This window comes from Pavona decussata, unplaced genomic scaffold, assembly GCF_977016875.1.
Source record: "Pavona decussata unplaced genomic scaffold, jaPavDecu1.1 SCAFFOLD_19, whole genome shotgun sequence".
NCBI lineage: Eukaryota > Metazoa > Cnidaria > Anthozoa > Scleractinia > Agariciidae > Pavona > Pavona decussata.
The window spans coordinates 2,772,530-2,787,375 of NW_028145442.1; the positions used below are offsets into that span (position 1 = coordinate 2,772,530).

A 14,846-nucleotide genomic window follows, 5' to 3' on the forward strand; every position below is an offset into this window, starting at 1 on the left:
CCCGTGCTTCAGTTAAGTACCTCCATGAGAAATAATGGTCGGCAGGTCTAAAACGCAGGTCACAGGTGATAGGTTACAGGTACAATCCTAACCCTGTGCTTCAGTCAAGTACCTCCATGAGAAATAATGGTCGGCAGGTCTAAAACGCAGGTCACAGGTAACAGATTACAGGTACAATCCTAACCTAACCCAAGGTTAGGGTTAGGGTTGTACCTGTAACCTGTTACCTGCGTTTTAGACCCGCCGCTATCATGTTTATTCTGATTGACCATAGGTGCTTCCCCTTAATTCCTAGTACTGTAATTGACCATGTTTTCATCTTACAATCATTGTTTTGAAGGTGTTCGTAACAAGTCTGAATTTTCAAGAGGAGGAGGAGGAAGGAGAGGTGGGCGTGGCCGGCATCCATCAGGGTTGTCAGGGAAACAGATTGGTTTGTGGTATGCTGCAAAAGGAAAAAGAAACAAGACAGAGAGAGAAATGAAACAGGTGTGATGTTATTGTATGGCGAGAAATTTCCCTGCGCTATCCTTGCCCGGCAGTCATTGCGAAATGCAGGGGATATGTCTAATTGCATGCTGATGAGATGCATGAACTGTATAATAGACATCACAAGGTGTCCACTACCCTAAATTCTTACTAAAACATAAATAATTCTGTCAAATGTGAAGTCATATGAAAATGACATAAAGGTCTGTCTTACGTAAAGTATCCAAATTCAGGGTTATGTGCATTTCTGGACATAAGTAAAATGAAGGCTTGGATTAGAATGTAGACTGAGGGTAAATTGCAGACCACAGACTAAAGTCAGTGTTCCAGATAAGAGAGGGGTTTCAGGTAAAAAATCCAAGAAAACTGGCTCCCAGCTGACTGACAAAATAAAATTAATGATAATAAAAAATCGCTAAGAGTGCCAATAATGCCATAACTTTCTCAATATTTGACAGATCTCTACGAATTTTTGACACCAAGATGGTCTTCTGAAGATCTCATTAAAAGGATGAAAACTTAACCTCCTCCCATATGTGATATGGTTGACCACCCCTATAACTTTTCAACTTTTTTCCCCTAGAAGTTGTGGGTTTTAAGACATCTCTCACATTAATGAACATGTTGAGAACTGCAAATAAGCCATAGTTAAGGGGTATACCTAATATACACAAGGATTGGGAAGTTTTTGAACGTTTAAATTTTTCCGTGTTAAGGACATTTATTTCAAAGCCATAACTTTTCTCATTCATAATTATATCAGTTGTGAAATACACTCATGAGTAGCTTTAAAATGGTATATCATACATGGACATTGAGTTTGTAGTCCTGGATCTGGAGAAAATGTTTAAATCTCAAAATTTTGCCAGTGACCTATCTTGATTTTTTATGTGCATGCAACATTCAGTATGACACTTGAAATATAAAATGTTTGGGAGAAAGTTATCCAGCAGAATGTTCTGTAGATAAAAATGCATATTTGATAAAACACAAAATCTACTGGATTTAGGGGGCTTTTCAACAAAACAATATAACGGTATGAGCATCCTTAACTGCACTCTGGTTATATGAAAAAATAGGCACATAGAACATCTTATTTGTTATTGGTTATTGGGATTTTGTGCTGGCTAGCAACTTTTTAAAGAATCTAATCAGTCAATGTTTTATCTAGCGAGCTTATGTTACCATGGACAGCCATCATGAGGAGAGAATAAATGAGTTGTTGGATAACATAAGAGCAGATGAAAGTCACAATTTGAATGATGGCAGTGGACATGCAGGGCCATCAAATCAGAACAAACAAATGAATCCAGGATACAGAAGAAAAGATGATGGACCTTCAGCTTGCAGAGACTGGTATAATGATGTGTCTGAAAAATGGTCACTGACAGATAGAAAGGATGGAATGAGTTCTGGATCTGACAGATCAGAGGCTGGGCCATCAACTGCCAGAGATTGGCTCAACACCTCTCCACAGTGGAGATATCAGAAAGATGAACTGAGCTTGGATGAAGGTAAGGTGGCACTCATCTCTACTCAGTTTTTGTATGGGATGCAGGAAGGAAAGGGTGAACAACAAAGAACAAACACAATATTTGACATGAAAACCTGGGATGAAAACAGTATTATCATTTTAACATTTTGTGTCTAATTCAGTGTATTATAGAGAAAACACAAGAATGCATGATTAAAACATTATGATATAATCTTTAGTTTCAAGAAATCATAGCAGCGGCAAGTGCTATGTGCTTTTGGTTTTCCAAAATTAGAGAATAAATATATTGTATTAGTTTCTATCTTGAAACTTTTTGTTTCTGCTATAGACTCAGGGCACACAAAGAGTACTGCAGCTTTTGGAAAGCAGTTTACTGTGGAAGCAGATGAACCAATTTGCCATTCTCCTGATGATCTATTGGCATCTGGCGATGGTAGATTTAATCAGGCGAGTTCAAGTGAGAGAAGTTTGCAGAGAGATGCTGTTTTGGATCAGTGTTTAAGGGAAGAACAACAGCGAAAATTGCTGTCAGGTGGAGGAAGATATCAAGCCATGCAGGTGTGTTTATATGGCTTGACAGGCAATGGAAACTATAGTAATAAATTTTATTATGGATCTGGGTTCTAGTAATTTGGTACAATAACTGTCAAAACATAATGTATAATAATATTACACATTTCCTGCATCATAAGGAAATATGTTAATGCGTTGTTCCAAAAAAAATCCATACCCGCTCCATGTAAGGTCATCAGAAATTCGTAGGGGGAGGCGGGTCTTAAAAGTGAAAATTTTAGAAGCAATGTATGAAGCTAAAGTGGAATTTCGTAGGGGCAGGGGGTGGAAAACAAAAAACCTTTTGTGGGAGGAGTGTGGATATTTTCTGGAATTGCACAATATTAAATAGCATGATTTATGTGTAGTTAGTGTCACATTTGAATAAATATATTACTTGAAAAAATTATGTTTTCAGAAATATATTTGCCACACTGAAAGAAGATTAATTTTAGCAAAAATGCAAAGTTTTATAGAGATCTGATTTAAACTCAAGGAAATATAAAAAATTAAAAAAAAAAAAAAATCCAGTGCGATGCCAGGAGATTAATAGCAAATTATCATCTGCAGTTTGAGTAACCATTCATAGTGTGTGAAAAAACACTATCTTCTTATTTTGGTATTTAATACTAAAGTTAATGTGATATATCCCATCCTTGGAGTAGAAATACTTGTGGCCTTAGCCTAGATCTAGTCCTGATAAAAATTATCAGATCTGTTACAGCTTTCATCATTTTTGGCCATTGTTTTGTTTTGTAAGTGCATTTGTGTTTCCAGAATGGAATGAGTAAAATTTTCAGAACTATTAAATTTTTATTGGAGCCATACATGTCATTTTTTTCTGCTCTGTAAACAGCCTTTAATGCATGTTTTGATAAATTTCATGGAGTACAGTGTGTAATTACTGGACAATTGTCCTTCTTTGTTCTTTTATCAGGAGTTCCGTAAACGGTTGCCAGCTTATGACAAGAAAGAGGTATTACTTTTAGTTTACATGGAGTGCAAAATAGGTGTTAACTAATGATATGTTGACCTACAAATCCAGATTGCTCCAAAACAGCTCTATTCTGGCTTGCAGACTGAATATTGTCCTTTATTTATTTTTTGACCAAAAGACTTAAATTTGAAGAAATACCTCATTACTTTTTCACAAAAAAACTGAAGCTATTTGCTCAAGAATTCAGTGATTTATTTTGTTCTCTATTTTAGCCAAAACAAGGGGAATCAGTTAAGCATTAACTCTTCTTTTGTTCAAATTTTTTCAAGTTAAAGCCAGGAAAAGTAGTAGCAAATTCCCTCAATTGAAACAATAAGCTAAGAATTAAATGTAGAGCTTTGTTATACAATGTCCAGTCTACAAGCTGAAGTAGACCTGATTTTGGAGCAATTTCAATTTCTTTGCCAAAATCATGCACCTGCGCCCCCCCTGCACTAAGCGCTTCTAAATTAATGTAATGTGCTGTGCATTCTAATCAGCTTGTCTTTGATTGGTCAAGAGGTTGAAACAATAGAGAAAAAAGCAGAAAAGATCAAACAATTAATGTGATGATGTCATAGATTATAATAATCACAAGACAAAACATCCAATTTTGTTTTGGGGGGTGAGGGGGAGTGAGGTCAAGAATGAAAATTAATGAATACTCCAAAGATTACCGGAGATTGGACAAAGACTTAATTCTCAGAACTAAGCAAGCTTCCACAGACTGCTAAAGAAGTTTGGAAATTGCCAAACACTTTCCCAGACATTTTCAACTCTACAGACCTGTGAAGATTGCCAGTCAAGAGACATTCTTTTTCAAGTCTTTCTTCAGTTCTTTTAAAAATTCACTACAGGACAAAGAATCCTAAAGTTAGTCCGTGTCCATAAGGCAGGGTTTGAATGTTTCAATAACAGCACAACATTTTTAGACTGTGGCCAGACATGATACAAGGCCTGTGCACATCCAATCCAGTAGACCATTTTTTTTTTCTGGCTGACTGTTCATGATGTGATAGAAGTTCATGTCACTGGTAAACCTGTGGTCACACACTGATGAAACAAAGATCTTAAATGCTGGTGAAAAACAGCAGGCCTGCCCACTGGAAAATAGTAGCTTTTCCATCTGAAGTCCAGTCCATATGACGGGTGACATGGTGATGGTTATGCAAAAGGATGATTAAAAAATGCAAACAAAGAACAATGTTCTTAGTGTTGTCTCATCCGTAACTAGTCTCCTACACAATGATGAGCCAAATAATGTTGCATGGGAGACACACATCTGATGTAGAACACTGCATTCTAATGGATACATGCTGGCTTCAACCAGAGCATGCTCCAATGTAGTGATCTTGCAATTTTGAAGCCTAATGGAATCATGCTCAAGCTGTCTTATGGGATTTCCATGGTGTAGAAAATAACTTCATTTTTTTAAATTTTAAAACAAATCACCAACATTCATGACAACACATGTAGTAGTAGTATAGTACAGTATCTTCAAGTAGACTGAAATGGTTTGGTTTAATTTTCCATTTACGCCATAGTTCCTGTGACTACGTAGACTACATATTAAAGATCTTGCAAATCATTATAATGTTAAACATTCATGTTAATCATTACCAGAGATGCCAACAACCCCTGGTTTGAATTTTTTCATTTCTACTACCCCATGTCCCCCTCCCCCAAGTGGTCCAAATCCACCCCACATCCCAACCAAGAAAAACAACCCTCGACTTTCAAAATTCACCCCCATGAACAATCTACTCTCCTACTAACTGATGCTATACAGATAATGATATTGGCAATAATCAAGATCAGAGTTACAAAACCAGAGGTTCATTTACTTCAGCCGAGGTATGACAAAAGCCACAAAAGATACTGCAGCTGTAACGATGGTCGTAAAAATCTTCATTGCTAGTTGTACAGTGATACGAATTTCAAGAATTTTAAGACCCATGTCTTTCTCGCACCATGACATACACTCAAATACTTGCATGTCCTCTGAGGGTAGATGCATTGTCATAGGAGTTACTTTAAACTGGCATCTCTTGGCAGCTTGTTCAACAATGGAATGTGATGCCGCTGCGACTATAGCTGGGGGGTAGAGCTTGACAATGATACTGATCAAATCATAGATTACAGTACCAATGTACTGCCATATAGGGTACTCCTTGCCAAAGGCAGAATTGAAATAGGCAAAACTGAAAATGATCAAGTCTAGTGCATGGTATGCCAGAGCTAATGAAATAATCACACCAAAGTCTTTTTGTGTTCTCTCTAGCGAGGTAAGTATCTGGGCGTGTTTGTACAAGATGTTTGATGACTTGCTTCCCCTTGACTTCATTTCTTCTACAAGAGTATCAATTTGAAGGCTGTGAGCGTGACAGACAAATCCATATACGCTGAGCCATGTGCCCCACCACCCTGCAATGTATACAACCACAGGCATATACACTGCATAATGCCATGATTTCGAGAAAAATGGAAACCAGTGGACCATGAAAAATGAACCACAAAGGCCCCAGAGACAAACCGACATCAAAGTGTACCATCTTGCAATTCGGCTCAGCTTCTGGTGCCATTCATTTGAGACATTCTGGACACTGAAAACAAGCTGAACAAATTGACCTCTGTTGAAATAATACACAGTGAACACAAACGGGCAAAGGAATACCAAACATGTACAGAAGCTGTTCATGATTTCTCTGAAGCGAATCTTGTCCGTATTATGCACAAAATCCAAACACATAATGGCTACGAGACATCCTAACCAAATCAAATACACCAAACTGCGATAAACACGCCACATGAATCCGAATTGTCCGTTTCTGGGTTTCCACATGCCCAAAAGTTGCAAGATGTAGTAACATGGGCGCACAGCATCTGGCGATTGTGGTCCTCTGTCAACGGGAGGCAAAAGAAGGCGATTTCTGTAATCATAAGAATTGTACGAAGAGCCTATTTCCCTCATGTAGTTAGAGTTAATGGTTGCACTTTCCCAATCTTCAGACCCTGCCATTTTTCCAGCGTTTCAACCTTTGGTCACCTCAAAATTGTAAACTGAAACTGCAAGGGTCACTTCCGCTTTACAGACTCGTTCCCAGTGTTCACTCCTTCCTTGATAATCTTTACTGATTCTTCGCCCGTCTTCTTGACTCTGGTACAAACATTTCAGCTTTTTCACTGGTAGGAAGTCAAGTGAGCGTTAAATATCAATAAGCTGAGGATTTCTTTTTGGCAGTCATTCGGCCATGTAACAAATTTTCTTTGAACTCGATGTGTATTAAAGTGGTACTATGACTGTCAAGCAATCGTCATTTTGGTTTTCTCTTTCAAGCACGGGAGGAGGTAATACGAGTCCCCTAAAAACGACTGCGTGGGAGGCTAGTTGAAACCGGAAGTGATATGCTTTGAGAGGTGTTGACACACCATACGCGTTTACGAAATCTACAGCTTCTTACAAATCGTACCAAAAATATGGCAGAGGTAGAGGTTTGTGAAAATGCTGAAATTAACTCAAGTTACGCGAGAGAAATTAGCTCCTCGTACAACTCTTGTGAGGAAGGAATTCACCTTCTATCTGCAGTTGATCGAGGACCGCATTCGCCGCATGCGATTCGACCTTGTTACTACATCTTGCAGATTTTGGGCATGTGGAAACCAAGAGACGGAAAATTCGAATTCATCTGGCGTGTTTATCGTGGTTTTGTGTACCTTTTATGTCTAGGAACTCTCGCAGCAATTATGGGTTTGGATTTTGTGCACTACGGCTTTGACAAAGACAAGATTCGCCTGGGAGAAATCATGAACAGCGTTCCCACTTGTCTCAATTTGCTGTGTCCATTCATCTTCACTGTCTATTATTTCAAGACAGGTCAGTTTGTTGAGATTGTTTTCAGCGTGCAGAATGTCTCAAATGAGCGGCACCAGAAGCTGAGCCGAGTTGCGAGATGGTACACTCTGATGTCGTTTTGTCTCTGGGTCCTTGGAGCTGCGTTTTTCATAATTCACTGGCTCCCGTTCTTGTCCAAACCCTGGCAATATGTAGTATATATCGTGGTTGCTGTGTACACTACAGGCTGGTGGAGCACATGGCTAAGCATATATGGATTTGCTTGCCATGTTCATAGCCTACAAATTGATGTCGTTGTAGACGAAATGAAGGCAATAGACTGCACGCCAGTAGCTATAATGCAGAAACATTCTCAGTTGCAAATCTCACTGGAAAGAACACAGAAAGATTTTAATGTCATCATTTCATTTGCTTTGGCATACCATGTCGCAGACTTAATCATTTTTAGTTTTGCATACTTCAGTTTCTCGTTTGGCAGTACCTATGAATTATGGCAGTATGTTGGTGGTGTCATTTTTGATCTGATAAGTATTATTGTCAAGCTTTACCCCCCAGCTATTGTCGCAGCTGCGGTGCATCGCATAGTCGTACAGGCCTCAAAACGATACCAGTTCCAAGTGACGCCCATGTCAACAGATCTTCCACTTGAGGATATGCAGCTCTTTCAGTACATTGCTTGGTGTGAGGCAGACATGGGTCTTAAGATTCTAGGAATTCGCATCACTGTAGAACTAGCCATGAAGATTTTTATGACCATTGTCACAGCTGCTATATCTTTTGTAGCTTTTGTTGTACCACGTCTGAAATAATTAAGACCTCCCTGGAGAATTATAGCCTGCGTAGCAAAGGTTTCTGTTGGTGTTTTGTGTGCTTTTCACTCTTCTCTTCTCAACTTTCACATGTTTAAACAATAACAAAAAATGCACAAAACCCCACAGAAATGCTTGCTACTCAGGCAAGGAGAATTAATGCACCAAACCAAAAATAGTACAGTCGGGGGTTTCAAAAATTAAGGGCTACATGAGGTTTTCGGAAAATTATTCATCTGTGAACATGACTTCACGCTGCTGCTTTTGACATCTTGACTGACTTTGACTATCCTGCCCATCTGCACCAACCTCTGCCCACCTGTTTAAAAACTTATTGAAACTCCTGAAATATACTATGTTCAATGAATCATTGCACAAAATGTCAGTTTTTAAAGTCAGAACAATTGTGCCAAGACTCCAACTTCAACTTTAACTTCACCTTTATTTATTACTTGACAAAAGAAAATACAAATGGTCGCTTCCCACATATAGCATTGGCTAGTCGAGGCAGGAAGCGACAGAAGAGAGAAGGTTGTCAAAGGCTTGTCAACTTTGAACAAAATTAAAGAAAAGGAAAATAAAATGAAAGGTAGCCATTAAGATATAAACATAACATGTAGAAAAGTAAAAAAGGTATAGATCGCTTATACAATACAAGGGTAAACATTACAGAGCAAATGCAAGAACAATGTCAATGGTGCAATTTTAGCATAGATATAATAAAATAACAACAAAATTAGCATTAATTTTGGATGTCATTGCGAAAATGTTGATGTAAGTTTCTGAATAATAATGGTAGGTGAATCAATGTAAACATCCTCAGAAGCAAGAGAAGACAGAAACATATTGTGGATTACAGTCAGGCATTAATACTATTGATTACATTAACGACATTGAATGATATGTATTTCTGTGGAATTCTGCATTACAACCAATGCGTGTAATATGACCACCTTGTTATCATGGCGCATTTTATGGCTTTTGATAGTAGTATCAGCGGGGTACGTTTCCACTGTGGTTGTTTTGCACCCCCCCTCCCCCCCAGGAAATTTCAGTTTAGCTTCATACTTTGCTTCTAAAATTTTGACTTTTAAGACCCCCCTCCCTCTAAGGAATTTGCAATGACTTTCCACAGGGTGGGTATGGATTTTTTCTGGAACTGCACAATCATTTATGATGGTATCATTATTAAAATAATTCATACGTGTATTTGACATTGCCTAATGGTGTACTATAAAACAACCAGTGCTGAATCACTTTACGCATAAACCCTGCGAAGATTGAAGTACCCTGTGCAGCAGGCATAGTGGGAAAAGGGGAAGGGGAGTGAGAAAAAGTGGTTCGGAGCAGTCCCCCTTTCTCTCTCCCACTTTTTCTCACTCCCCCTTGCCTTCCTTAATTATGCCTCCTTCACAGGCTAAGCTAGAACTGTCACTCATCTGAAGTCCTAAGAGTGATAGAAGAGGCAGAACAGGGGTGGGACAAGGGAAGTGTACATGAATGCTTGATGTAGGACTGACAGTTTTATCTTGAAAATGTAAAGTAGTTCAAAATGTGTGGTGAAAGTAGTTCAAGTTGTGAAGAAAGTTGTTGTCATTTTTCTTTGTGAGTGACTTGTCTAAAACCAATAAACAGAAAAATAAACCATCCCATTTCCCAGTGCTTTCCTTGATGGCTCCTGACACCTTTGCAAAAATATTACACAGTATTGTAATTTTTTCTCATTTCTCCTTCCTGTTATTTCCCAAATGCCATTTTTTTCTTACCTCCCCCTTCTCTTCCTTGTTTCTCCTCCCTTTTGTCCAAATTTGGTCTGCTGTCCCTCAACTCCAAGTTTCGTTGTTATTGGCACTTGTTCCCCCCCCCCCCCACCCCATTCTTTTCCCCCTTTGGCTAAAGTGTAGTTTCAGGATTGAAATAACCATACTACCACAGAAGGGATTTTTTTTCTAAGGCCCCTGTATGTACTTCCCTAGAAATTCCTTTTGGCCTTTGAGCCATTTGGCCATTCCTTTTCTATATTTTGTTCCAATAACTTAATTTAATTATGTACCTTTCAAAGACTTTTTAGAGTTCATTAGTTTGTTTACATTTTTGAAAGATCAATTCAGTTGCTTGTTTGATCTGTAAATAATTTGAGCATTCCAAACCTTCTACAGTGCTGTTTACTGAATAGTTTTGAGCACTAAAATGGAAAGTGCAGAGCATCAATTAAATTGTTTTCGTTTTTCCCATTTTAGGAATTACTTCAACTCATCCACTCTGAACAGGTGTTGGTGATCAGTGGAGAGACAGGCTGCGGAAAAACAACTCAGGTCTCTGCAGACTTTTCTGATCAAGTGCTTATAATAACTGTCATTCTTCTCACAACAACAGTTGGAGTAGACTTTAAAAGCATTCACAGTAATATTTTTAGAATAAAAGAAATTCAATGGTACATTTTGTGCTTGTTGATTAAATGAGAAAGATGTACCAGTATTTATTGGTAAGTGACGTAGGCTTGCCCAGAAAAAGTAAATCTGAGTTCACCCAACAGGGGTCGAACCCATGACCTTCAGATATATATTTACTAGTTCAGATGGTCTACCTCTGAGTTGTGGGAGACACATGGCCCAAGCTAGGCCATTAAATAAGGTTAATGCAACAAATGTCCAGCACATCATGTATTTTTTTTTAGTCGAGCATTTTTATCATAAGCCCCTGGCTCTGGAGATTGGGCGACCACTCCCTATGCCCCCTACTTTAAATAAATATTGTATTGTATTGTATTGTATACTGCAAGGATAATTAATTTGAAGTGGCAAATGAAAGAAATGCAGTAGTTAACATTAGACCAGAAGAATAAGTCAGAACATATTTACTTAAAATAACCACACATTTTGCAGAGATGATTATGCTTTAATATGGGGGAAAAAAGCTACACATTGTTATTAACAATAATGTATTTTAATGCCATATTGAGAATTGCTTGGTTACCCCCAATTTTCTTGGTCCATTTCAATAGCCCTTAGCTTGCATGCTTTAAGATCTGCATTCCCACAGTCATAAACTTTATCTTTCTGTAAATGTGCAATTACATTCAGGCAAAGTCTTGGAATCCCAGAATTTGTAGACCATCTTTTCAATCAAATTTCTGAGCTTGCTAACTGTATTTTCAGGGATTGTATTAGCCCCTCCTTTTTTCAGTCAATTTATATCTAGATAGTATTAGATTTAACATTCAATGCCCCTTATCAAGGTAAGCACTGACTTAGTATTCTTTTTTATTAATAACACCACTATATCTGACAGGTCGCACAGTTCATCTTGGATGATGCCATTGAACAAGGGCGTGGATCATTATGTCGAGTCATCTGCACGCAACCCAGGAGAATAAGTGCAATTTCAGTAAGTTTAAACAAATATCCTCATCTTGTAAATCCCACCACCAGTTTGTCACCATGAGATTAACATGATGCCACTCTGTCTACCACACCAGGTGGCAGAGAGAGTCGCTGCTGAAAGAGATGAAAGCTGTGGTGGAAACAGCAGTGTAGGTTTTCAGATCAGGCTGGAAAGGTGTGTACATGTTTGATGTTAATTTCTCCCAGCTAGTGCTGTAAGAATTATCTAGTGATTGGTATGGAGAATATGTATGTTGATAATAGTGGGCTTAAAGGTTCAAACTCTCAAATGTCTCTATAGAGTCAAATTACAAACCAGAAATTTAATTTCAAGTGTTACATACCTACTCAAGAAAAACAGTTGCTATTTGTTCTTGCGACACAGTAGTGATTTTTCCATTTTTTTTTTTTGCTTTCCAAAGTGAAACTTAAGAAAAACATCATCATTTATTTTTTTTAATTTACTTTAATTTATAAAACAAAGAATGGCTTAACTAATTTTCTGCAATTTTCGTTTGTAGCAAGCTACCTCGAGAGCAAGGATCCATTCTGTATTGTACAACAGGCATTCTGCTAAGATGGCTCGTTTCTGATCCGTGAGTAATTAAAATTAATTTGCTGATAATTAAGTGTGTGTGCAACTCAGTGAAAGTTTGGTTATGACATTTAGCTTACAGACAGACATCCAAGTATGATAGGGTTGAATAGGTGAGTTCATCCACCCAACCAAGGCTGTTTTTATAGTAATAATTATATAATTAATAATGGTAATTGAACTGAGTGGAGTGCAATTTGGTCTGAAATCATACGCGTGGTTTCAAAATCGAATGAGCGCGCACAGGTGAGCAGCGCGAGTTTGATTTGAAATCACAAGCATGATTTCAGACCAAAATTGCACGACACAGAGTTCAATTACCACTTTATTACACCTATTTTGAAATCACAGAGTTTTATTGTCAAATTATATAAAATTCTATTTTTGTTACCTCATTTCCATTTTGATGGGCTAAAGAAAGGATGCGATTTAGAGCAAAAAATGGTGCAATTTAGCAATAAATTGCATTTTTGAGAGCCAATCAGATTGCAAGGATCACCAGTGATTTCAAAATGGGTGTAATAAAAGCAACTATTGCTATACAGTTTAATTGTCAGCAGTGGAATGGATGTAAGAATGTTTATTCTCATTCTTGTTGTTCTTTGAAATCAAATCCTCTTTTTCCCTGCAGGTTACTTCAAGGTACTAGTCATATCATCCTTGATGAGATTCATGAAAGAGATGTTTTGTCAGATTTCCTGATCATCATCGTCAGAGATCTTTTGCCAAAAAGGTAAGAATTATGATTCATAGTTATGGATGTTTAATTGGTGTACTACAGCAAGTATAGTTAAAGTTGGATTATTTAATTTGCTAATGAATCAAACAAGCAAATATGCTATATAGCAGTAACTTTTAATCAGATGCAATTAATAGCATGCTATCAGTGTAATGGCAATTAACTTTTTTTCTTGAGTTTTTGAGCAATGCAGTTAGGGTTTCATGGTCAAATCTAAGTGTTCTAGCTTTTATGATTTGGAATTTAATTGACAGTTTGACTTTTATAAAAAAAATTTATTAGTAGTAGTAGTAATTGTTCACAGCACAAGCGCTGGTGCTGTGACCATCCTCACTCAGGTGTCAACAAGTCTCCCAAGGACTACAAAAGATGCCTTGCAAGATATTTGTTTGTTTACCATCATCATCATCATCATCATCATCATCATCATCATCATCATTATCATCATCATCGTCATCATCATTATCCTCATCTCATTAAATTACTATTTATAGTATCACCTGTCAACTTGCTGCCTAAACTTGTAATTTGTGTTTGTAGGCCTGACTTGAAACTTATCCTAATGAGTGCAACATTGAATTCAGAGATGTTTTCTGCTTATTTTGGTAAGATGATCTTGATTAATGATTCTCTTAGCCTGAGGTCTGAAGTAGGGGTGGGGCACCAGGGGGAGTGAGGTGGGGGGGAGAGCACCTATATGGTAATGTGCCACAAACATAAGGTATGGCTTTTTCCATCTAAAGTTTTTAAGTAAGGTGCAGGTTCTTGACTTGGCAGGCTAAAAGAAAATATTTTCCTAGTTCCCCTAACATTTTCTGCAGGACTCCAACCTTAAACCTTGTGTCTGACTGTAATATAATTGAAGGGGTGCCTGAAAAAAAGTCTTGTGAGTTCTGATGAATTGCTAGATTCACCTTCCAAATTGCGTTGTATTCGCTTGTGTAACAAAAGGAGAATTTGACCTTACATCACAAGTCGCTTAGGCCCCGCCTTATTCTAAGCCAATGATTCAAATATTGAGGGGTATTTTTAAACCACATGTTCATGTGCAACTGAGGATTTTGCAGTGTATTGGGTCTGAGTGGAGTTTCTGGTCTAATTTTGTTGTCTGTTTTGTCTCAAGGGAACTGTAAAATGTCTCATATTCCAGGCTTCACCTATCCTGTCCAGGAGCTTTACCTTGAGGAAATCATTGAAAAAACAGGGTAAGAAAAACATCCTTATCATCTCAACAGTCACCAATCACTGGGCACTAGCTTGATACATAGGAACTTCTCATAAATGATCACCCACAATGCTAGGAGAGGTTGTCATCTTGGAGAGAAGGGGGGTAGGGGATCTGAACTCTCCCCTCCCCATGCCCTTAAGTTCTCACCCCACCCTTGGTAACATCCATCTTCCATCAGTATTTTCCTGACTTTTTGCTATATTTCCTGTTTCCAATTACCTTGGAAATCCAACTGCCCATCCTCTTTTATACTAATAGACACTGTGCTCTTCTTTCTGGTGGATGGCTGTCCACCCTCCCCCCCCCCCCCCCCTGCCTCACTTAGCCTATCTCAGGTGTTCAGAGAATGGAGATTTGCACAGAGTGAATATATGAGAGAAGACGCCACCCACCAGTGAATACCTAAAATAAGCTACTCCCAGTGGGAGATGTCTCAGTTAAGGACGGTGCCCTCTAATAAAGAAGTATTTTTGTGTGGTTTCTGACTATGCGGGGAAAGTAGATCTTAGCAAGGGCTATTGTGTGGTTCCAGAAAATATCCATACCCCCACCACGGAGGGAATTGGAAATTCCAGAGGGGTGGGGGGGTCAATGGCCCAGGAAATTCCAGAGGGGGGGAGGGGTGAATGGTTGGATAAGTTTCCAGAGGGTCAATTTCACGTTCATGTCAGACATAAATGTTCAAAATTGTAACTTACAAACTTTGCAACTTCGTAGATCTTTCTTG

The 14,846-nt window shown here is 38.2% G+C and overlaps 3 protein-coding genes across 3 annotated transcripts in view; 2 read left to right on the forward strand and 1 right to left on the reverse strand.

Moving 5' to 3' along the window:
• The window catches only part of LOC146487067 (ATP-dependent DNA/RNA helicase DHX36-like), a 31,475-nt gene that overhangs the window by 1,369 nt on the left and 15,260 nt on the right, over positions 1–14,846 (forward strand). Inside the window, exons 2-12 of the mRNA XM_085091835.1 lie at positions 341–489; positions 1,661–2,003; positions 2,313–2,542; positions 3,474–3,512; positions 10,415–10,489; positions 11,466–11,561; positions 11,653–11,732; positions 12,079–12,153; positions 12,784–12,885; positions 13,432–13,496; positions 14,015–14,096. Of these exons, the coding sequence (XP_084947961.1) occupies positions 341–489; positions 1,661–2,003; positions 2,313–2,542; positions 3,474–3,512; positions 10,415–10,489; positions 11,466–11,561; positions 11,653–11,732; positions 12,079–12,153; positions 12,784–12,885; positions 13,432–13,496; positions 14,015–14,096 (1,336 nt within the window). The remainder of the gene's footprint in view (positions 1–340; positions 490–1,660; positions 2,004–2,312; positions 2,543–3,473; positions 3,513–10,414; positions 10,490–11,465; positions 11,562–11,652; positions 11,733–12,078; positions 12,154–12,783; positions 12,886–13,431; positions 13,497–14,014; positions 14,097–14,846) is intronic.
• On the reverse strand, positions 3,791–6,847 carry LOC146487068 (uncharacterized). The gene has a single exon (XM_085091890.1). It carries the CDS (start codon positions 6,529–6,531, stop codon positions 5,353–5,355), a length of 1,179 nt encoding a protein of 392 aa, XP_084948016.1. The 5' UTR covers positions 6,532–6,847; the 3' UTR covers positions 3,791–5,352.
• Positions 6,906–9,821, forward strand: LOC146487069 (uncharacterized). The gene has a single exon (XM_085090203.1). The coding sequence runs from the start codon at positions 6,990–6,992 to the stop codon at positions 8,172–8,174; it is 1,185 nt and encodes a 394-aa protein (XP_084946329.1). The 5' UTR covers positions 6,906–6,989; the 3' UTR covers positions 8,175–9,821.

What these genes read in the sequence shown, in the direction of transcription:
- LOC146487069 (XM_085090203.1), top strand. Translation starts at nt 6,990, where the DNA reads ATGGCAGAGGTAGAGGTTTGTGAAAATGCTGAAATTAACTCAAGTTAC.
- LOC146487068 (XM_085091890.1), bottom strand. Translation starts at nt 6,531, where the DNA reads ATGGCAGGGTCTGAAGATTGGGAAAGTGCAACCATTAACTCTAACTAC.